This window comes from Lissotriton helveticus, chromosome 5_1 (genome assembly GCF_964261635.1).
Source record: "Lissotriton helveticus chromosome 5_1, aLisHel1.1, whole genome shotgun sequence".
Classification (NCBI taxonomy): Eukaryota; Metazoa; Chordata; class Amphibia; order Caudata; family Salamandridae; genus Lissotriton; species Lissotriton helveticus.
In genome coordinates, this window is record NC_136065.1 from 1,008,451,019 (window position 1) to 1,008,474,597 (window position 23,579).

At 43.1% G+C, this 23,579-nt stretch overlaps 1 protein-coding gene across 1 annotated transcript in view; it reads left to right on the forward strand.

Annotated features, from left to right (window-relative positions):
* The window catches only part of C5_1H10orf90 (chromosome 5_1 C10orf90 homolog), an 822,168-nt gene that overhangs the window by 697,748 nt on the left and 100,841 nt on the right, over nucleotides 1-23,579 (forward strand). Inside the window, exon 5 of the mRNA XM_078641149.1 lies at nucleotides 21,824-21,987. Coding sequence (XP_078497275.1) covers nucleotides 21,824-21,987 — 164 coding nt within the window. The remainder of the gene's footprint in view (nucleotides 1-21,823; nucleotides 21,988-23,579) is intronic.

A 23,579-nucleotide genomic window follows, 5' to 3' on the forward strand; every position in this document is an offset into this window, starting at 1 on the left:
AAAAAAAGGAAAATAGTCACTTTGTAAATGGGGACCTGAAGTTCAAGCAAAATGAGCCAAGACAGAAGTAGTAATCTTCAGCAAAGACATCTTGCACTGGGACTCCACCTGGTGGCCTTTTAAACTCGGACCCACACCCCTCCCGTCAACCCACGCAAAGAACTCCAGAATTGTAATCGACAACCAACTCACCATGATTGACTAAGTGAATGCAGTCTCTATCTCCTGATTCCACACACTCAAGTTGTATAAGACTGCCATTTTGAACCCATCAATGGTCTAACAACACCTATCAGTAGTGACGAGGATTCAGCTTGGCTAATCCCCGCGTCCAATGCCTATCCTATAAAGGGGTGGACCCCACTTGTTTTGCAATTGACCTCTTTTAACCTCACTTATTCTTTAAGGGCTTGCAATGGTCGGTTCCCCGGTGATAACCCTGGGCACTCCACCTTTGAGAGATTTTGCCAGGCATCTATTATTGATTATATTCTACTAAGTGTTGAAACTTGGCATAATGTCGCGAAGTTTCACGTTAATTTGCAAGAAGAAAGTGACCACAATCCCCTGATCGTATTGCTGGATTTCCACCTAGCAGAAATAGAACAAGGCCCTGCTAACTGTGAATTAGATAACTTAGTTGTGGCTGAAGGTGGGAGTTGTATCCGCTGGGGCACTATAAGCCAATCTCCGGAAATAATGTCAGATCTATACAATATTTTTATTTATTTATTTATTGAAGTTTTGTATAGCGCTAGCTGGACCCTAGGGTATCAGAGCGCTTCACAACAAATACAAATAAGCATCAAAAAGACAGTGAGGGTGGAAAACAGGGCAGGGAGCACAGGGGGGAAGTAAAAGTCTGTACAATAACAACATGAGCGCACTCCAGGGCGGAGATCGAGAGCGAGTCATCCGGCTCTGGGTTCATAGAGATCATGGTCTTTCAAAGTCAAACGTGGAGTTCTCGTTATGATCCAGAACGCTCAAGGAAGAGGGCTTTGAGTAGCATCTTGAATTTCGGGAAGGAGGCGGTCATTCTGAGATGGGGGGATGGATTTCCATATCTTGGGAGCATTACCCGCAAAGGACTTGCTAGATGTTTTGTGTTTCTGTGATTTGAGAGGAATGAGTAGGAGCGTGTTGGAGCTTCTGCGGTTCCTAGACTGACCGGCCCTTTTGAGTTTGTTGGCCAGATATTCTGGTTTGCCTGTATGCAGGGCTTTGTGAGTGAGGCAAGCTGTATGGAAGCTGGCTCGTTGGTCAATATGGAGCCACTTCAGATTCTTGAGACCCGGGGAGATGTGCTCATATTTCTTTGTTCCCGTGACCATTCTTGCAGCAGCGTTGAGGGTAGAGGTCAGAGGTCCCAGGTGTGATTTGGCTGTTCCAGTCAGAGTAGCAATGCCATAGTCAATTCTGGAGAGTACCAGAGCCTCAGTGGCCTGTTTCAGGTCTTTCGTGGGGAGGAAGGGTTTCAGTTTGTAGAGAAGTTTCAGGTTAATGAAAGCACTTTTGGCAGTTTTTGAGATGTGTTCTTTCATGTCCAGTTTGGGGTTAAGAGTGATCCCTAGGGATTTTACAGAGTTTGTAGGAACAAGAGGAACATTAAGGGCGTTTAAGGCTTTGAGCCATTCTAGTATTAGGGGGTTTTCATCTTTATTCGAGATGAGGAGAACTTCTGGTTTTTCTTCATTGAGTTTGAGGTGGTCGGATGAGAGCAAATGTTGAACCTCAGTGAGTGTGCCGTTCAGTCTGTGGATGTCTGCGATCGAAGTGGTTTCCAGATAGAGTTGTGTGTCATCCACATAGAGGTGGAAGGGGATGTTGGACTTCCTTAGAATTGATGTGAGGGGCTCCATGTAGATGTTGAAAAGTTGTGGCGAGAGTACTGACCCCTGTGGGACTCCTCTACTAATGGGGAGGGGGTCCGATTCGAAGCTTTTAATTTTGATTCTTTGTGTGCGGTTGTTGAGAAAGGAGGAGAACCCTTTTAGAACCGTCTTTTCCAAACCCACTCTCTCTTGGAGGACATTGAGTAGCAGGGTATGATCAACTGTGTCAAACGCAGCCGAGAGGTCTAAGAGGATGAGAAGGCTACATTGGTTAGAGTCGAGCGACATGTGTAGATCATCCAGGACATTTAGGATTGCGGTTTCTGTGCTGCAGCCTTTTCTGAACCCTGATTGGTGTGGGTCGAGAAGATTCGTGTTCTCTAGGTGATAGGTTAGCTGAGATAGCACTCATCTTTCCAGAATTTTTGATAAGCGCGGAAGGTTCGAAACTGGTCTGAAGTTATTCATGTCCTTGGGGTCAAGGCTGTTTTTTTTAGGAGTGGCGTGACTTGACCTAGTTTAAGGCAGTCAGGGATGGAGCCCTCGCTCAAAGAGCTGTTGATGATCTTGGTCCAAATAGGGGCTAGAGTGAGCTTCAAGTCTTTGGTCAGTCTCGTGGGAAGCTGGTCAAGGAAGTGTGACGAGGGTTTTGCAGTGGCTATGAGATTGCTTATCACTTCAACCTGGATAGGCTGGAAAGAAGACCAGCGAATAGCTGTGGTTGCTGGCCTGATGTGGGTAGTTGCAGTGGGGTGGGACTCTGTGTGGGAGGAGGGCATAGCGCTGAATGATCGATCAATTTTGGAAATCTTTTTGTTGAAAAAGCTGGCAAAGTCATCACTTTGGGATTTGGACGCCGCCATGCTGTCTATCACTGGAATGGAGGTTTGGTTCCTGATAGTATTATTCCCCTCCTAGAAAAGGCAAGTTTTGTTACCGGAACCAATGCTAATCCAGAACCTGGTAATGACATAGGGAAAATCCACCATGACATGGTAACAATACTGGGGGATTTTTTCTATAGTAGTAAGACTGTTAAGAGTAATCACCACAGCAACAACAACCCCTGGTACAATAGGAAGTGCAGGGATGCTAAGAGAGCCCTGCTGTCTTGTCTTAAGGCGGGTAATAGCACGCGCATAAGGGAAGCTAGGGTTTCTTTAAAAAAAAATATTTTACAACCAAAATCAGAATGGGAATTTGATAGATGGCAGGCTAATAAGAAGGCCCTGGACCTAAAAGATATTAGAGGCTTTTGGAATTTAGTCCACACAGGAAAAGCTGAGGGTAGGACTACCGTAGAGCCTAACATTGGAGAGGAAGCCTGGCACCTTCATTTTAGGGATTTATATTCAAGCCCATTCAATGGACCGAATGCGAGTGACACCACACTGTGTTGTTTATCCACTGACCCCCTATGAGACATACCCCCATGTACTATGGCTGAGGTATTATCTGCCACAGCCAAGTTACTGCCCAAAAAAAAGCACCAGGGCTAGATCGAATCCCTGGGGATTTGTACGAAGTGAACAAGCAGTGTGAGCTCCATACCTTTTAACACTATTTAATGCAATTCTTAACAGCGCACCAGCCCCTCGGACTTGGGCTGGTGCAGAGATAATCCCTATTTATAAAAAAGGGTCCCCATTGAACCTGTAAATTATCGCCCAATTAGCAATTAGCCATATGCTTGTAAGACAAATTTTAGATTAAAAAAATATTCACTGATGTGGCTATTTTATCGGTGCTGTTTTTTTTTAAACATAACAAGCCTTTAATTGCACCATTCATTTTATTATTATTTGTTTTTTGTTGTTGTTTATTTTAAAGATTTTATTTTTTATTGCAAGCAAGTCAGATACAAAATTCCTTCATAATAGAAAATACACAGAAAAGAAAACAGAGAAAAAAGAAGAACGAATCATTATAGGTGCTCATAGGATAACACAAAATCTTATTAGTAGACGTTTGATATATATCCTCATCTAACCTCCCACTTCTCCCTGGATCTATTGCTGGATTGGAGCCCATATTTTTCCCCCCGCTAATCTTCTAGCACTACCTTTTACAGCATAGATAGCATGTTCTAAATTGTACTTAGCTAACAGCCGAGCCCTCCAAGAATGAAATAATGGCGGATCTGGGCTTATCCATTCCTGAGTAACACAAGCTCGAAAAACAGACATACATATAAATATTAACTTTTTCTTATCCTCAGGAATGTTATCAGAGGTTGTACCTAACAGAACCATCTCTGCTGTTAAGGTAACAGTGCAGCAAGCATTGATGTAAAAAAGTCTGTATTTTGGTAAGTACTATTGATAACTGCGGGCATAAAAAAACACGTGGATTGCATCCGCGGCTTCCAGCAAACATCTCTTACAAGTGGTGCCTGAAAATGATCCCCATTTCGAATTTTTTTCCGGAGTATCATATAGATCAAAAAGGACCATATAGTGCTGAGTACGAGATCTACCCGTTAATAAAATGGAGTTAGCCATCAAAATAGAATCTTCTATCAATACATTTGCCTTCCCCAACTTCATTGCCCATCGCTCTTGTACTAATGATAGATCATCTGAGTAAGATGAAATCAATAAATTATAGAGAAAACCAATCCTTCTTTTAGTGTATAAAGATTCAATCAAAGGAACTTTCAAGAGCCCTAAACGTTGATCAGATGATATAGTATTAAAATAACTATGTAATTGGAAATATTTAAAATAATCCAAAGTTGAGATATTGAACTTAGTCTGAAGAGACTGAAAGGAGATCATGTCATCATTACTCCATAAATCACCAATACAGTTAATTCCTTGTTTACTCCATTTTTATCATAGTATAATACCTACAAATAGCAGGGAGAATGTACTTAGATGACAGGGGGGTATATCTCAACATTTTTGGAATCCTCATATGTCGTTTGATAGTCTTCCATGCTCGATATGCTGCTAATACAATCTTAAATTTAAATTTCTTGTAATAGCTCGGTTCTATATTTTTTAGAAAACATCCACGAGCCTCTACCCCTAAAGAAAATTCATAAATGGAGGGGGAATGTGCTTCATAAATTGGGGCTTTGATACCAATAATTAACGGATTGATAAACTGCAGTATTGATGCTAAGTAATAAAGCAAAAAATGTGGTGTACTCCATCCTCCTCTATCTTTTGGGAGAGTCAGCTTTTCGAAAGCTCTACGGTGGCGTTTGTATCCCCATAGGAAGCTTCCGGCCATTCTCTCAAGTTGTTTAAAAAATTCTATTGGGAATTCAAGTGGTATGGTACGAAAAAGATACAAAAATCGCGGAACTATAAGCATTTTTAAAACATTATTTCTACCATATAAAGACAAATGTAAATGATTAATGCGTTCCAAAGTAGAGTTTGCTTTCTTAAGTATGGGGATAAAATTAAGTATGGGAATATCAGAGATCGGGATTGTAATCTTGATTCCCAAATATGTTGCCGTTGAGACTATATTTAGATGTGTAGGTGGGTTTTGACCTACCAAGAGAATTTAGGTTTTTGAAGAATTTAATTTATAACCTGAGAAAGCACCAAACTCCTCCGCTACGCTTTCAATCTTTGGCATTGCCCTTGTAATATCTGTGGTAACAACCACCACATCATCAGCATACGCCAATGCCCTATATGAAACCCCCGCAAGTTCCACCGGGTTGATTTCCTCTTCTGGATTTAGTTGATTTAGATAAATATCTATATAAATAGAGAAGAGCAGTGGAGATGACGGGCACCCTTGACCCCGAAAGATAGAAAACGGGCTAGAGTTGCAGGATCCAAGTTTGACACATGACGTTGGTGATTGATATAAGGCTTTCAGTGCAACAACCATTTTTGGTCCAAAGCCTTTCAAAGCCAAAACATCCCAAAGATAAGGCCATGCCACCCTGTCGAATGCCTTCTCGGCATCCAACAGGGTGATTCCAATGGATGTATTAGTAGCCTGCGCCCAATCCATCATAGCAATAACTCTTCGGACATGATCCGCAGTATCCCTGTTAGGTATAAGCCTGTATTGCGGATGTATGACACTACAACGCATGCTTTTACCACGCATGCTGTTACAACGCAGTTTTTACAACGCATGCTGTTACAACGCATAGCGCTTTGGGGTGCTGGATAGTGAATAGTTTAATTTACTATTCCAACTCCAGTCCCCGTGGATAGTAGGGAAGGTGTTGGATAGTAAATTAAATCTATTCCCTATCCTAGAGCGCCCCCCAGTGCAATGCGTTGTAATGGTTTTCGTTGTAAAACCTGCGTTGTAATAGCACTGCGTTGTAAAAGTTTCGTTGTAAAGGATGTTTCCCCTGTATTGCCATCGTGAAACGATAGAGGATATTACTGTTGACATGCGGGTAGCAAGTATTTTTGAAAAAACCTTGCTATCAGCATTTATCAAGGATATTGGTCTAAATGACGCCGGATTTAGAGGGGGCTTATCCTTTTTAAGAAACGCCATCAGTATAGATTGACTCCATGATACTGGCGGGAACCCTCTCTGAGCTTCCTGGAATGTAATTAGTAAGTCTTCTTTCATAAAATTTCTAAAAATCCTGAAAAACTCGAGAGGGATGCCATCAGGACCCATGGCTTTCCCCGTAGCCAGTGTGAGCAAAGCTGATTCAATCTCCTCCCAAGTAATATCAGCTTCCAGGAATTGTGATTGGAAATCATTCAGTTTTGTAATATTGTTTTCTCCAATGAAGTTTAACATCAAATCCGAGAAATAAGCGCCATTATCGTTTTTGTAAAGCTGGGAATAGAATTGCCGAAATACCTCCAAAATTTGGTTTGGGTGATTGTGGACCTGACCTGCCTCATCTTGTATCTCATTTATAGAGTTTAGAGTTTCTTTCTCTCTAGTTCTTTTTGCTAATATCTTTCCTGAGTTTTCTCCCATTTCATGAAGCTAAGATCTAAATATCGCAAGTTGTTCCCCTTGTTTAGCTGCAAATGTCTCATAAAGCTTAGCCTTGTAGATATCCAATGTAGTCTTAATTTGTTCAGTATCTTGATGTTTAGAGATAGCTGTAGCTAATTTTCCTCCCATTCTCGTACTAAGTTAAAATTGTGATCTGTTTTCTCTTTAATATTTTTTTGTTTCTTAATTGAGTAGGAAAGTGTTTCCCCCCGGATCCCAGTTTTAAAAGCATCCCATACATTTTGAATGGAGGTAGTCCTTCTATTAAAGAGAAAAAACTCTTTGATCCATTTCGTCATGATTTCTATATACAGAGGATCTGCTAGTAGTTTCTGATCAAATGACCAGGACCTACGCAATGGGGCAAAGCCGTTTTCTGTCGCTACCTCTATTACTATTGGATTATGATCAGAAATTATACGGGGGAAGATTTCAAATACAATACTGTTAATTAATCCGGAATTCACATAAAAATAATCTAGTCGTACAAATTTTTGATGGGGATTTGAAAAAAAAGTAAAACCGGGTGAGAGAGGGTTTTTTGCATACCCCACATCTCTTAAACCATATTCAGTTACTAAACCTTTAACTGCATTGTATGTCTTCTTTTTTAAACCTGAATATATAGTGTCACTGGATATATCTATTCCCCCTTCAAGATGCATGTTCAGATCTCCACAGAAAACAACAGAGGATGGCCAATCCGCTAATTCTAAACTTAAGTAATTCAAAATCTCGGGGTCATCTGTGTTTGGAGCATAGACTGCACATATTTTATTATTATTTGTGAAGGAGCGAGGATTTATTCACCACCTTACCAAGCTCTTAAATGGCAAGCAGCTACAATGCCACAATACCACTTTTTAACTTCCACTTTAAACAGAAAATGGAAAATAATCACTTTGTAAATGGGGACCTGAAGTTCAGGCAAAATGAGCCAAGACAGAAGTAGTAATCTTCGGCAAAGACATCTTGCACTGGGACTCCACCTGGTGGCCTTTTAAACTCGGACCCACACCCCTCCCATCAACCCATGCAAAGAACTTCAGAATAGTAATCGACAACCAACTCACCATGATTGACTAAGTGAATGCAGTCTCTGTCTCCTTATTCCACACACTCAAGTTGTATAAGACGTTCTTCAAATGGCTCCCCACCAAAACTCACAGAACCACTACCCAAGTCCTCGTCATCAGCAAGTCGAACTACGGCAACACACTCTATGCTGAAATCAATGCTCAGCTGACCAATAGACTCCAGATCATGCAAAACTATGTGGCAAGTGGCACTCTAAATCTTCCACTCCACACACTCACATCATTCCACACCTCAAAGTGCTCCGCTGGCTCCCACTCCACAAACAAACACTCTTCGAACAGCTCACGCACAAATACAAAGTTTTAAACAACATTGGCCCCACGTACTTCAACAAATGCATAAACATCCACAAACCTACCAGACACACTGCTAAGCCGGCCTTCTTCTTGCAGACACCCCCACATATGCAGAACCAGATCCAGTTATTGTGTATTTTCCTAGCTCGCTCCTAGAGACTGGAATGACCATCACCAGCTCATCAGAGCCTCCTTCTCAGTGCTTGAATTCTGCAAAAAACTGAAGACTTGGCTCTTTACCTTGCCCCTATCTTGGCATGGACCATAAAGCTCCTGCTTCAGCACCAGGATTCCCTCAGGGTGAGTTGTTTGGTATACAAATATACATAACATAGCATAAGAGACATAACATAACGTAACATAACATAACATAAATTGCCAATGATAAACACCATACCACAAAAATTAAGGGTTAACTATTATTGTGCAATCTGTTTGATATTAATGTGACGAGGGCTGTTGTTAAATGCCCAACAGATAACTGTGATGAAGAGTTAATGTACTAAATGATATTCCATCCAAGTCATCTATGGGCAAGATTTGAGCCCACACTTCTGTGGAGCATTGTTCTGTGGCAGGCTATGCCTGTCATTTTATCTGGAACCTCAATGTTTGTGGTATTTTTAACCATAACACATTATTCCTGAAAGCTGAGAGAGTTCACATTTATTTTTGGAGCTGCAGACGAGTAATATATTTGGGGCACCCAAACTGTGGTGAGTTGTACAAATGCACATGAACCTTAACAGAAAGTAAACACTGACCTTGCCTAAGTGAGACTCTCGTGTTTTGTGTTTTTTGTCATTGACTGGTCCATAACATTTGGCATCCATTCTGAAATTTCTTTCAGTATCACTGTAGGCCTGTTTATTACCTGCAGTGAGAGAACAAAATAGTTGCAGCAGTTGTATGGCATGTCAAAGGTGTTGCACTTTTTCTAAAACTCTCCGTATTTACCGTCTGTAACAGCACCAACACTGCACATGCAATGAAATGTCAATGTATAGTATTGCACGTCTTGCAAAGCTCACAGAACCTTAAGGTACAGATTACCAAACACAAGAGCTAAGTGAGAAGGCAAACTGAAAATACTCCATAAGTTGTTCGTTTTCGACAATAAAGCACAAGCTAGAAGATATGGCTTGGCGGTCAAGAACATGCAGGTCCTAAGAGGTGAAACCCCAAAACCAATTCTTGGATGCTTGTTTTCAGTCCAGGGAGGACCCGCTTAGCAGTTCGGGCTGGACTGTGTCCATTGGGCGCAGGGTCAAGACTGATTTGCATATGGCTGAGTTCAAACTGGAATTTCATGGGGAGCAAAACACTATGGATTTAGGCCCAGATCTCTGTACTGGGGTGAATGCATGACATTGTTCTGCATTTTGTCCGTCAATTGTTCTTTTTGCATTTTTCACCCGATTGAGACGGGTATGCCCAGACGTGGGACCCGTGCTCTCCATGGTACTGGAGTCAAGCTATCCTGGCTGATGAGGGGTGAAACCCTGAAACTGGTCCTAGGATGCTTCTTTCCAGTCCAGGGAGGACCTGGCCTGGCAGTTCAGGCTGGACTGATCCCATTGGGCGCAGGGTCAAGAATGATTTGCATATGGCTCGGTTCAAACTGGAATTTCATGGGGAGCAGAAAAATGATGGATTTAGGCCCAGATCTCTGTACCAGGGTGAATGTATGACATTATTCTGCATCTGGCCATCAATTATTCTTTTTGCATTTGTCCTGAGAGATGAGGCACCAAAACTACCCTGTTGTGCATCAGATTTAAACTGAAGACAATTAAAGACTTAAATTAACAAAGACACATACTGAGGACTTAAAACAATAATATGAATGCCATTCATTGGTCATTTTTTACAGTTTAACCATCTTTTCTGCTGTTGTCGTTCCTTAGTTAGCAATAAGTATTACCAACTCTGTTTATCATTTATTACTGTTTCTCTTTCGGATTACGCTCATTGCTAAGTAGCCACAGCATCTTCGTTCAATGTTTCTTTGTTTGTAACATACCAATGTCATACGTGATATGTCAATGCTATGATGTAATTTACAATAATGTCCATTGTATTTTTGGTATTACACTGTTTTGATTGGTGCTCTTGCACACAATAAAAAAAATGTTGTGTCATCGAAACTGTCTTAGAGGCAATTGATCTAAGCTATTCCACTGGACAATATTTTATCGGTAAAATTCAGCATGCTTATTTTGGTTGCCTCCTGTTTTGAAAAATGCACGAACAGTAAAAATTGTAGGATTCTTTTTTCCACATAAGTATTTTTCTATTTTTAGCATGTATCATGTTCTCCATAAAGAATACAGTTGATTAGTCTAGGGAACAAGAGTTGCCTCCAACCTCAGTCCACATCAGAGGCGGAAGTATGAACTTACAGCACACATTCATGGAGGAACAACAAGTGTTCGAAAGCAGAGAATCAGGGCACTGCATTACAGTGGTATAAGAGGGACACCAATAATGCAACCCCAGTGCCACTAACACTTTCTAGAGAAAAGAGGGGAGTAAAGGCCTAGCATTGCCCAAATACAGGAAGAGAGCATCTACACACCTCAACTGCAACAGCACTGCAGCCAGGGCCAGAGAATGAACAGGGAGTGTTCTCCCCAACACTGCCTTAACACTGCGTCTCACATCGGCCCATTACAGGCATGAGGAGAGTCACACATTCCCAAGTGGCAGGCTGCCACCACTGCAAAAGAAAGGAGACCCTCACCTCCCACAGCCATCCGTAGTTGCAGCCAGGTTACCTTGAGGAGATGAAAGGTATGAAAGAGGCTGCAGACCGGATCCATCAAAGCACACCTACCTCCACTGGCATCCACAAAATGGCTGACGCACATGCAAGAAGATGCCCAGTCCTGCAGACATGACCAGACCAGCGAGTTGTCCGAGATGGGAGAGGATGCGCAGTCCAATGAACGTGACGGAGCTTGCAGGAGGCACCAGTGAGGAGAACTAACAACTTGTGGCAGAATGCCACACTGCAAGCAAGAACCGAGGAAGAAGAAAAGCAAGTGACCTGGCTTGTCACACTGCAGGACTGGATGACCACAGATGAGCAAGAGCACAAGATCACAGGGTGAAGAGACTCATGCCACTACCCGAAAGTGCGCCCCAGACAGTAACCTGCCACTGAGGTGGAGCGACCTCCCTGGTGACAACTCAATGGGAGCACCAATCATAAGCCACCAGGAAGTGCAAACCTCATCTCTACCCCCATGCTTCCCAGTGCAACTGTCAGCTCCCAAGCATCAGTTGCTTGAGACAGAATGCATCCCTGCTTGCAACCACACATGCCAAGGGAGAGGAACAGCACCAGCAAAGATACTGTGCTGGGTAGCTGCGAAGCCCCTCCAGTTACCCTCACTCCAAGCAAATCATTACCACTTGTAATCCAGGTCATCTAAAGGCAACCACACCATATTGCCACGTGCATCATCCAATCCAACAAAGGAACAACTCACCACCTGGTTTTGAACTGTATGACACCTACTGCATCGCCACAAGAACAAGCATGACTGACCAACAGTGTGTTAGTGGACATTGACCCAACTGACATGCTGTCAAAGAATTCGAACTCCATCTACACAGTGTTCATGCTTAGTGGTAGCTGGTTAAACCATGGATGTGTGCAGAGATGCTAGGGTGCTCCCAGTGGCACTTGCCCACTGCTGTCCTTCAGACTGCCTCCAAAACCTGAGAGACGATGTTTGTGTCTTTTGTTTATGTCCACAGGTTGGGCTTGTTATTGTTTTCAATAAAGTTTTGGAGGAATGTAGTGCCCTGCTGGACACGTTCTAGAATTCAGGCAGGCACTAGTTTACCAGACAATCCCTGAGGGCTGGCCTTTATACCTACCCCCCACCCAACCAACACAGGTGTCAATGGTCAGGTGACCCTGGCAATAAAAGGACCTAGTGCACATGCTCGGGGGCAGTTTGCAGTACCTCACTAATCGGGTCTGTGTCATTTATTTATTAGCATGTGGGTCTAGGGCCTGCAACATTGCAAGCCAGTTGGAGGGCACTCCTGAGCAAGAAATATTAAAACTATGGCAACTCATAAACAGCCCGACTTTTATATAAACAACAGACTACGGTGGCATCTCCTGTCCCCTGTCTTTTCTTCGGTGGCAAAAGATTATTCAGAACAGTAGGTGGACGGCAACTTACATATGGCACGTTTCTAATTAGCAGTGATGCTGGCACTGATTGGGGTGGCAGGGTGGAGGACGGGGCGAGAAGGGGGAAGGGGGTAAAGTTAAGAAAAAATAACTTACCTTACCTCCTCACCGCTCCTCGTCATCCCTCGTCGTCATCCCTCCGCAGGAACCAGGAAGCACACCCATCCTCCCCTGACCAATCACAACGTGTCAAGTTTCAACAATATTTCCGCAGGAACGTCATAAACATGAAGCAAGGTCTGCAACTTCCCTAAATCACCTATTGCACCCAACCAGGTCAAACTGACATTGGTAACCCGCGGAAGAAGGGAAACAAAACAAGAAGAGAGATTGGAAGTGCCACGTATAACCCCAGGCTGCAACAGGACCAGTCAATAACAAGGCACAGCAGAACTGTAGACAAAATGAGGAGAACAGAGAACTGGTAAGTATATGGAAAGGTCACCTTCTACATCTTATTCTCTCTCATGATGCTATGCCGTACCTTAGGGTTTCTCTTCTTCCAAGTTATGCATGTAACTGGGGTTGTAAGGTATGTGTTTGGGTCTATAGGGAAAACAAAACACTGCTTAGTTGGGGGGAGTCTAAGTAAAAGAAGTGAAACAGTAGAGGAGGTCTTAAGCCAAGGAACCCACCTAGAAAGATGTATTCTGTGTTCGTAACATAATTCTCAAAAAACTAAATGAGGTTTCACCTTAATATTCAGGCAGAACTAATCAACGTCCTTTTTTCATTTTTGTATTAGGATACTATTTTCTAAGAAACTTTGAGCTGATGTCCATGACGTCAGAAACACTGAATCAGATAAGTATATACAGGGACAAAGAAATAAGAATAGTGTCAGCGCAAAAGCACTGTTACCAAAGTTTTCAGTAATGCAGCTTTGTTATCTCTTTTTAGGTTGCAGGAGGCAGGAGAAATGGGGTCTACGACTCAGAAAATGCAGTAGGGAGCTGGAACACTGAAACAATGAGATCCGGGCAGGAGCAACGCCGCTATGAAGCAGGACGCTGACGCGGAGCCCGACGACCCGGAAGTGAAGGAATGTGACCTGGAAGATAAACAACACTCTCCCGAAGCAGGAACACGAAGCGTTGTTGCACGGGGGCAGCTCCCTTTTAGACTGTTGGGGCTACCACCGCGCATGTGTACTTGCGTGTGCTGGACGCATTTGTAAACCGCTGGTCCCCCTGGGACCAGCAATCGTGACACGACGCTGCAATGCAGTGTTGTGATTGGTAAGCACCCAGCCCCTAACCAATCACAATGCTGCAATGAAGTGTTGTGATTGGTAAGCACCCAGGCTCCCCTGACCAAACTCAATGCTGCAATGCAGCGTTGTGATTGGTCTGAGCGCCGTGGTTTGGCCCTCAGCCAGGGAATAGGGAGTTGGGCATGCTCTCCATACAGAATGTAATACAGTCGGAATGGAGAATATGCAAATTGTGCATGACTGTTTGGTCGGCTGAGAGGGCCAGCCAAACAGTCATTGTGCCCTTAGGAGGGTGCCTCTACTCCTCCCCTGCTCCAAGAACTTAGCAGACTCGCCCCGCCCACCAAGCCGCAGCAGGAAAAGATAAAACGATAATAACAACCAGTTACTATCATTTTAGTTTTCCTTTATTTCATATGCAGAAAACAGTGGGGCGACGCCTTAGTGGAGGAGCTGTCACTGCTAAGGATGGTGTATATGTACTACAGTCAAGAATATGTGACACGGGCAAAGGGTGAAAGAATGTGTATTCAAAACAGGGCGTGTATGAGAAGTATCTAACAAAAATCTGCTTCTGTATTCAAATTTGAAATGTTTGTCTTTTAACAGGCAAAACAATGTTTATTTCTAGTCGCCTACCCAATGGCACGACACGTTTGATTATTTGCAGCACCTGCAGCCTCTGTGGTCCAATAGGTTTGCGTCTTTTTTGTTCGCCTCTTTAGTAATGGCTCTTTCAGTAATATGTGATGAATTCAACTTTCTTTTTTTTAGAAAACTATAAAATTGGTACACTATTTTTCACATCCTTGATAGCATATCTCAAAGCCAAAGCAGCTATTCACCTAAATTACACATTAAATAACGTACCTGTTTTTTGTGAAAAAGTCATTATTCTGCAAATGAGGCATTGACCTAGGGATAGATGACTTGTCAGAATGTTATCATCAGGCAGCCATCAACCTTTGATAGGAGGGTTGATTTATAAGCAAGAATACTGTAGAAAGAATGTTTTAAAAAACGAAACTGTGCTTTGTATCACTGCAGACTTAAGCAGAATCTGCAGGTGGTGTCTTTTGTATGCCATATCCAACCCGCGCCCCGAGCACGGGATCCGGTTTCATGTTTAATTTTGTGACACACAGTGAACTACAAGTGGCTTGAGAAGTTGTCACATGCAATAAGACGGTGGATTTGAAGCTATGTGAGAAAACGAACTAAAACCAATTCTTTCTACTTACATCACATTGCATCGAGAGTTTTATTATTTATAATGCTCTGAATTTAGTTTGAACGGCTCATTGCCACCATCAGAATCTACCAGAGATGAGAATATACAACAGACACCTTGTTCAATTGTGAGAGAATGAATCCGTATAAGCGCGTTTTCTATGCAACATTGCTAACAAAATATCAAGCCTTAAATATGTGTAAGTGTCCACAATATGTTCCAGCCTTTGTCTACAAACAGATGGCTTCTGGGAGTTGCCGTTCTTGTTCATATCAACTGAAGTAAATGTCTAGGCTCATTCTAACCGCAATAACAAATTTGTATAAGAGCACAATGGCCACCTTTTTTTTTTCAAAGAGTCTAGGCATATTCCCTTTTGTCCAAGATAGCGACAATTAAAGTATTCGTAGGTGCACAGCAATGAAATATGGAATTTCTGTACTAAAATATGGCTTTTCTGTCCAGCATCTACAAAGAGTACTCGTGTGACCGTGCTAAGTAGCGCTGTGCAGGACACGGTCTGCTCCTACTTGCTTCAGAAGGGCTATGCAAAGCCCTCATCTTCTAATTCATTTAAGTGTGTCTCTGAATAGAAAAGTGTGCAGCACACCATCATGGATCAGTTGTATGACAGAAGCACGTGTGGCTAGACCATTTGTGTCTCTACCACGCTGCCCCAAGAACGAATGCGTCTTAACACATTACTTTACCATGCAATTTTGCTTTAAAGGCATGATTGGTAAAGGGCTATGCGTGGTAAAGATCACACCCCAGCCCCCGCCCAGAGCTCCAAAACCCAGCCCCAGGTACTAAAAACTACCCGACCACAGACCCGCCCTTGAACCCAAAACTGCCCCAGCCCTGAAAACTGTCCCGTCCCCCACTTCCTAAACCCTAAAACTCACCTCCAAATCTTAAAAACTTCCCTGACGAGGCCCCCACCCTAAAACTGACCCAGCCCTGCAAATTGACCCTTTACCCTGCCTCAATGTGATCCCTAAAAACTTACCCCACGTCCTAAAAACGACCCCGACCCCAGCCCCCTCTCCATGAGCCCTAAAAGCTGACCCACACCCCTGAAAACTACCCTACCCCCCCACACTGAGCCCTAAATCCCGGCCCCGTGCCATATAAACAAACTGACTCCCCCTGTGCCCTAAAAACTACCCCCAAGACCCATTTACCAGACTGTGTCCTCTCCCAATCCTTCCTCTTCCTGTGCCTGCCTATCTGCGCATCTAGGTGGTGCACCGCCTGTGGTTAAGGCATATGCGTGGTTATGGCAATTGTGGTTCAGCTTGCGGGGAAACGGCATGCATGGCTCAGCCCGCGTTGTAAAGGCTGTTTCATTCATGGATCATCATAGCACCAACTTTTAACCATAAGTATTTAATTTATAGATGCGATCTAAGTACTAATAAGTTGCATCATTAAATCTCCAGTTTCAGGGGAACCCTGAGCTACCTGCCTAAGAAATATTAGTATGGCAGATTTCTATTTGTGACCCTATGCGATTGGTTACACGCACATAGATGGTGGCCTGCACAGAAGAGCAGACCACAATCCCTGTGCTTGCATTCCCAAAAAGTAAACTTTTTGTTTTTTAAACAAACTTTGTTATTTAAACGAAACATATGGTACTTTAAAAAAATCCCTTTTGGGAAGACATTGGAAGGAGCAGACAGTGGTCCCCTCAACCACAGCTTGCTGCCCCCAAGGCCGCCTAACACGATTAAATAAAGGGTAAACTGTTCAAGGTAGACAACTCCCCCTTTGTGAATCTGTTACCACCCTCTTTGAGGAAGCTGTAAAATTTCAATGGTACGCAACTGCAAATGCAGTCGCAAGTCGTTGGTACATCTCACTGCGGCTCACAAATAGGATGTAGTGCCGCTTTCACACCCTGCTTATTTGCGGTTTGGAATGTCATTAAAACGATTTTACATTTTGGGAAATCTTTAACAAATCACAAATTGGTTTAATACATGACCGAATACTATTTTGTGGTCACAAACCCTTTGATTTAGCAAATTGGAGGGCTTGTGACTACAAAATGATGTTGTACATCTTGCCCTATAATTTTCTACTTCTTTACTTGTAGTAACATGGGACTGGGTTAGCTGTGAACATTGTGCTTTGGAATGAGCATCAGCCCCAAATACTTAGGGAATTAAAAAGAGGCCACAGGTTTACGAAGCACAGAAATGACTAGGTGCACGTTGACACCACAAATAGTTTGTATGCATTTGTGTATGTTTCAGCATCTGTTTGAATGTTTAATCAGACATATTGATATTGCCAATGCTTGTTTCTTAACTGAACGTTATTTATTGCACTTATGTATTTGATTGGAACTGAGCATATTTGAAACGATACAGTAATGTATACCCTCATTGTTTTAATGGATCATTAGACTTCACCACGTCAGCATTGGCCTCTTCCGTGGCAGCGGACTGTCCACCACACTTAGAGCAATGCTTGATCTGCATGACCTGCACTTTCATTCAGTGCTGTATCTTTGGACATGGCTTCAATAAATTGCACCTAGTATATTTGGAAACTCAGTTATTGCATAGAATCTCAATTGACCCTCAATTTGACTGTGGTTTTGACACAAAAATCACATGCACATGTGCCTGCTCTGAATCATTACTTTGAACACTAACTTACTGTAATAGCATACTGGACGTGTCTGCTATCTTCAACTGGCCTTGTTGTCAGTGGTGTGGGAGAAGCTAGGGGCACTAAATTGCAAGACTATCAACACTTCATAGTGGGGCGAAGCAGTTGAGGTGCTTACATGTAGTTCTCTGAGGGTTCCACCACCATCACTACACTCATGTTTGCAGTCATATCCACTTCATAGATGTTGAGTACGTTTTCATCCAGCATAGCCATTGGGTTGTCGTTGCCCTCCTGTGTTGTGCAGTGGTAGCATCCATCATCTTTATCATGATTTGTTTATGGAAATATTTTTAGTTTGAACTGGTTTAACACTTTCTGTGACACTGTTGCTGAAATTACTACTAAGAGTGCCTGCTCTTGTGTGCAGTTGGTGTACTTATTTATGTAGCTTTTTTACTATGATGTAATCTTTCACACAAGCAGTATTACTGTGTACACAATACTAAGGGCTCGATTCGTATAGCCACCCTAGCAGTGCTGGGACTGGCCACCAGTGGTGTGGCGGTCCTGCACCTGCAATTAGGATGCCACCGCCACCGTGGCAGTGGCATCCTCCATTCCCACCATTGTGACGGGCGATGCTCACAGCCCTGCCCACCACAATGCTGGGAATGCACTGTGTGCATTGTCATGCACAAGGTGACAGGCACTGCGAGGTGCCTGCCACCTTTTCCATGACAATGTAGGGAGGTACCCATGTGCACCCCCCACCCCCCAATAGCCTGGGGGCCCGCAACGGACCCCAACAGCAAAATCTGCATGCCGTTCTGTGGCGGCATCGCACCCACGGAACGGCTGCTTCCCACACCCATGCTAATATGGATGGCGGACGGTCTCTCCATCCACCGGGATCCCCCCGACATACTAATATGGCGGGAGACAATGTATGGCGGGCGGAGGGAAATGTAGGGCGGATTGCCACCGCCATGCGGGCGGTGGCAATCCGCCCTACATTGTAATCATTCCTAAGACTCCATGCTCTGAATGAGGTCCTTAGTGTTTCTTTAGATGTAACACTTTGTCATTTAAATAAAAGCATTTTTGGAGTGTTTTAATGAGCCGGGTGTGGGCCTGGCATTTCAAATGATTCAAAACGTAATACATGTAATATCATATGTGGGCTGCAGTGGGAGAATTGTAAATGCTGGCTTTGCCATTGGTTGAGCTGTAATTGCTGTGGTTCAGGAATGGTATTCTTCTTCACTATACTCTTTTAAAAGCAGTTGCTGTATCTATTGGCTTGGAGTTGGCGGAAAAGCAAAGCATTGCCTCTGAAACATTTTGACTAGGACAGTGTGGCCATTTGTTATTTTTCACGTCTTTACATTGGTTTATTGTATTTGACCATAGGATGTTACAAAATATTTGTCATTTTTTCTTACAAACCTATCCCCATTACATCAGTAGGGCTTCATTCAACAAGACCCATAAAGGCATCTGGTGATGAGGAATTGTATGCCCTAGCAAGGCAGTTAAAATATCAGTGTAGTAAGAGTTATCCAGATGAGGACCCAAACAGGTATAAAACTCACCTAAATGTCTATGGGTATGTAGTTGTCAAGGAGAAGTCTAGGTGCCTTAGTACCTGCACTGCAAAAGCACAAAATGTCCCCCTGTCACAGTTTACTCTATTAACATCTGTTCATAATTACAACTGTCTTTTTAATCGAGGGTAACCATTCCAGGCCTTTTGAAAATATATTGGTGTTTTCATACTAAGATTGAGAGCACTTATATTGACATCACGTCTGCCCAGGTTTTCACTGAACCTCTCCTTTATGTTGTCCCATACGGTAGGCAAGAGCCCTGCTTGTGTGTCTTTTTTGTTTTATTTAGAAACTAGGGTGGAAGTGTGGAGTTGTACTGATGACCCCTGTCTGGCAGCAATTGGGAAACTCTTTGTCCCAATGGCTCACTTCCCCCAACTCCACCAACGGGTGGAGTTGGGGGAATTGGTTTAGAAACAGATCAATGACTGAGATCACAGAATTTCAGTATGTACGGTTGAGTCACCATACCACATCAGTACTGATAAGCCCAAATCTTAAGCAATATTTATTGAAACTATTGTGCTCTATCATGAAGCAACTGTGCTGCAATTAGGAAACATAGGCAACTAACCGCCTGATTCATCAAGCTAAATTGCACTCGCAAAGGGCAAGATTCTCAGAATCTGGCCTTTTGCGAGTGCAATTTTTGCATTTGGGATTAATCATCCCAAATGCAAAATTCGCTATTTAAGAACTCGCACATTTGCGAAGAATTGAATTTAAGGAATCTCTATTTGAGATTCCTTAAATGCAATTCATGAAGCATTTTAAAATTGCGAAATTGCAATTTTGGGCCGCTATTTACCGAGAGGTCAGACCTCTCGGTAAATAGCAAAAACTTAGAAAAATGCATTTAAATGCATTTTTCTAAGTTGCATGTTACACACACACATGTCCTTTGGACATGTGTGTGCGCAACACCAATGTAGATTACATTTCAGGGGTGCGACAGGGTGTCCTTTGGACACCCCTGCACCCTTGAAATCGCATCCTTATTTACGATTAGCTAATTGCTAATTGCTAATCGCAAATAAGGAATAACTCCCCATGCATTCCTATGGGCCTGTAGGCCCATAGGAATGCATGGGGAGTTATTCCTTATTAGCGATTAGCAATTAGCTAATCGCAAATAAGCAACATGTAGGAATCGCAATATTTATTGCAATTCCTACATGAATCCCGTTTTGCAAGTCCTTAATAGCGATTCGTTATGAATCGCTATTAGGGGCTCGCAAAACGGGAGAATGATGAATCAGGCTGTTAGTAACATGATTAGCATTATCAGTAGACTGTACACAATGAAAAGCCCTACCATGGCAAATGATATATTTTCCAAAGCCTAACCTCACTACTTGAGCACAAATGATACATCATGGATCTCTGGGATTATTGCCGGGCCCCATACCTGGCATTTGCAGTCAGCTGATCTGCATCTCAGATTGTGCAAGGTTAACAAGCTCGTTCCAGGGTCCTTCATCCGCAAGAAATTCATCTCTCTAGTTTCAAAATGGCAAGTATCTGCTTATAAGAACTGCTGTTCTAGAAAACAGCAGCTGGGTCTCTTTGTTATGTCTATGTGTTAGGTGTGTTATTGACCAACCGCACTGAAAAACAGGACACATTGTTATTCAACCTTGTTCCCAATGTTCGAGTCCCAGCAGAAAAGCAAACTAGCAAAAAAAAACATTCAGCCTATTTCTAGAATTATAATGTGACACAAAAATAAACGTGTAACTTTGTAACATGTGCAAAGCAGAAGCGGCCTACAAACAACAGTTGGGGAGAACTACAGTGGGCCCTATAGGGAACTCACAAAACCTCCCAGGAAAAGGACTCAAATGACTTTCCTGCTAGGCGCAGATGAGCTGAAGTTTATTATAGCTGAACTAAATACTGCAGGAGTGATCCCTTTATACACTGCTGCTTTTGGTATTGTGAAACACTGTTTCTTGTTTAAATGTCGGAGGGAAGTTTGTGTTGGTGGCATGGCCCTAGATGGATTTGCATCCTTCCTAGATGGCATACACAATCGATTTAAAACCAAATAGCACCCTTGAGAATTCATTTAAAATGCCTCTGCATGATACAAAAATACTTCTATGAGCCTAAATGGGCTCTGCGACCAGAATGCACAACATGCACACCAACCTTTGCTTCAAAAGGCACACCATCCAAAGCTTCCCTGTAGCACATCTTTTAATACTCTTGTGACATGCATTATTAGTGTTCTTTGGTGAGTATTACCTCTTGTTGCTTTGATGCATATCACTATGTGTCCTTTGTTTCACACCATCCTGTGCTTTGCTGATCATGTACATCACCGTGATTCCACAGCTCTATGTGACTGTTGTTCAGTGTGCATTGATTCTTATATTTTTGTTGTTGGGTTTCCCTGGGTGTCGGAATGATTGGAAGACTTTCTGAAAGCAGGTGTTGGTTGGTGTGTTGTTTTGCGGCTTGTGTACATTCTTAAAGAATGTGTGTGCACTCATATACTGTTAGCCCGTTTAAAAGCTAACCTATTGTATTTGTCAGCGCTTATTTCACTTGAGGTGGTTTTTGTTTGGTAATTATGATAAAAACTTTTGTTATATTTTTCTCCCTACTCTGTGTGTTTTCAACAGTATAAACTCTGAGTATTTTTATTGCAAACACATGTAGGAGTTTAACATCACAGCCATATTTGATATGTGCCAGTTAGCCACTCTATTAATCTGTTAACCAAAAGCAAAATGTGTACTTTTAATATCTATAGGAAACATCTCCCTATGGCATTACAATAAAGATAAAGACGATGACCAGCAAAACAAATCAGCCAAACATCTTCCAGCTATTACCTTGGAGAGGCAAAGAGAATGCAAACCATTTCACACATCATTGGGCCCGGTAATCCTGAAGTCGAGGCAACTGACTCTAAGGGTAAAATAAAACTAGTATTTCATTGAAGAAATGTGTGAGCTTGTGTATATCATTAATTGTACTTCACCATGGACATCCCTTCTTCACTTTCTCCCTCGGGAGTAGTGCTTCTGCTATTGAACATGATTTCAGACTTGTGAAAATTACCATTGTATTAGGTAGTTGTACTAAGGCATGTGCTATAATTTCAAGTCATTCACACCGTAATTCAAATGCTTAGGAGAACAATACTAAGATAGCTATGGCCAGGTGGGTATACAAATAAGATGTTTTTAATGATTTTCTGTGACTGACCAACAAGTTCCGGCCCCCCATAAATTGTACAAAGGAATTCAACAAAAGTGGTAAACCTCTTGCTGTCCTCGCCATGAGGACAGCGTCTTCAGCGTACAAGACGACCGTCAAACTTTGGTTACCCACCTGGGGGCAATAAGTATTTAGGTTCAAGAGAACGTGCTCCAGATTGTTCCTATACAAATGTAAAAGAAAAGGGGCCAAGACACACCCTTAGTGCACCCCCCTCTGAACTAAGGGGGTCATTAGGATGGTGGATGGACTAGAGTCCGTCCGCCATCCTGGTGGTCCTGCACACCAAATTAGAATCTTGCCATTTAACATTGCGGCGGGTGCTGCTGACTGCAGCACCTGACGCATTGCCAAAAAGGCAGGATGTGCATTTAATTGCACTACGTGGCAGACACCACACAGTGCCTGCCACGTAGTGCTGTGAAATGTAGGGGCTACCATGGGTACCCCCCAGTGCACCCACACCTCCTCCCAACAAAAGGGGGGCCCGCAACAGGCCCCCGTAACAAATCCCCACCAGCCTTTGAAAGGCCGACTGTAGCCAGCATCCTAATTTGGTGGATGGTGCCTGCTAGGCACCGCCACCATTTTAGGCTATCTGGACCATCCCCCAGGCAATCTGTATGATTGCTTATGGTGGTCCAGTGGCGGATGGTTTTTGCATCGACCACAATCCGAGTGTGATTCCCTCTGCCATTGTAATGTGGCGGGGAAATATCGCGGTCTGATTGCAGAAGGACCGCTGGTGGTGACGGGCCTTCTGCAATCGTAATAGGCCCATTAGTCTCTGGAATGAATGTCAAGAATCCTCAGAGTGGGGCAAGGCAGCAGGTTGTGGGCTCCACGTTATGGATAGGCACTGGACAATATCTCAGTGAAGCCATTGACTTTTGGCCAGAAAGTTCAGAGCTGGAGAAGTTTGAATTTCGCGCCCATGTAAGGTCACTATCCGGCCATATATTTTTGTCATCTTCACTGGGTAAAGATTTCTAGCTTCATTCTCAGTAACTTTTTTGGAGCTTGGATTATTTCATTGGGGCAAGGCCGCAGGCTGTAGCAAGATAGGCTCCACAAGGCCAGATACCTGCTTCACAAGGTCCTGCTGAATCGGATTTGCGCTACAGAAAAGCTCAGAGTGGGAGCAACCTGTATGTCTTTGGCCCAGCAGCAATGAACCTTCGTTGATCCGTCTGGGGCCGCTGGAGGTTCTTGGAGTCAAAAAGTTTCTAAATCCCAGCTTTCAGGATATGTTAGCAGTAGTACACGTTTACTCCAGCCAAGGGTCG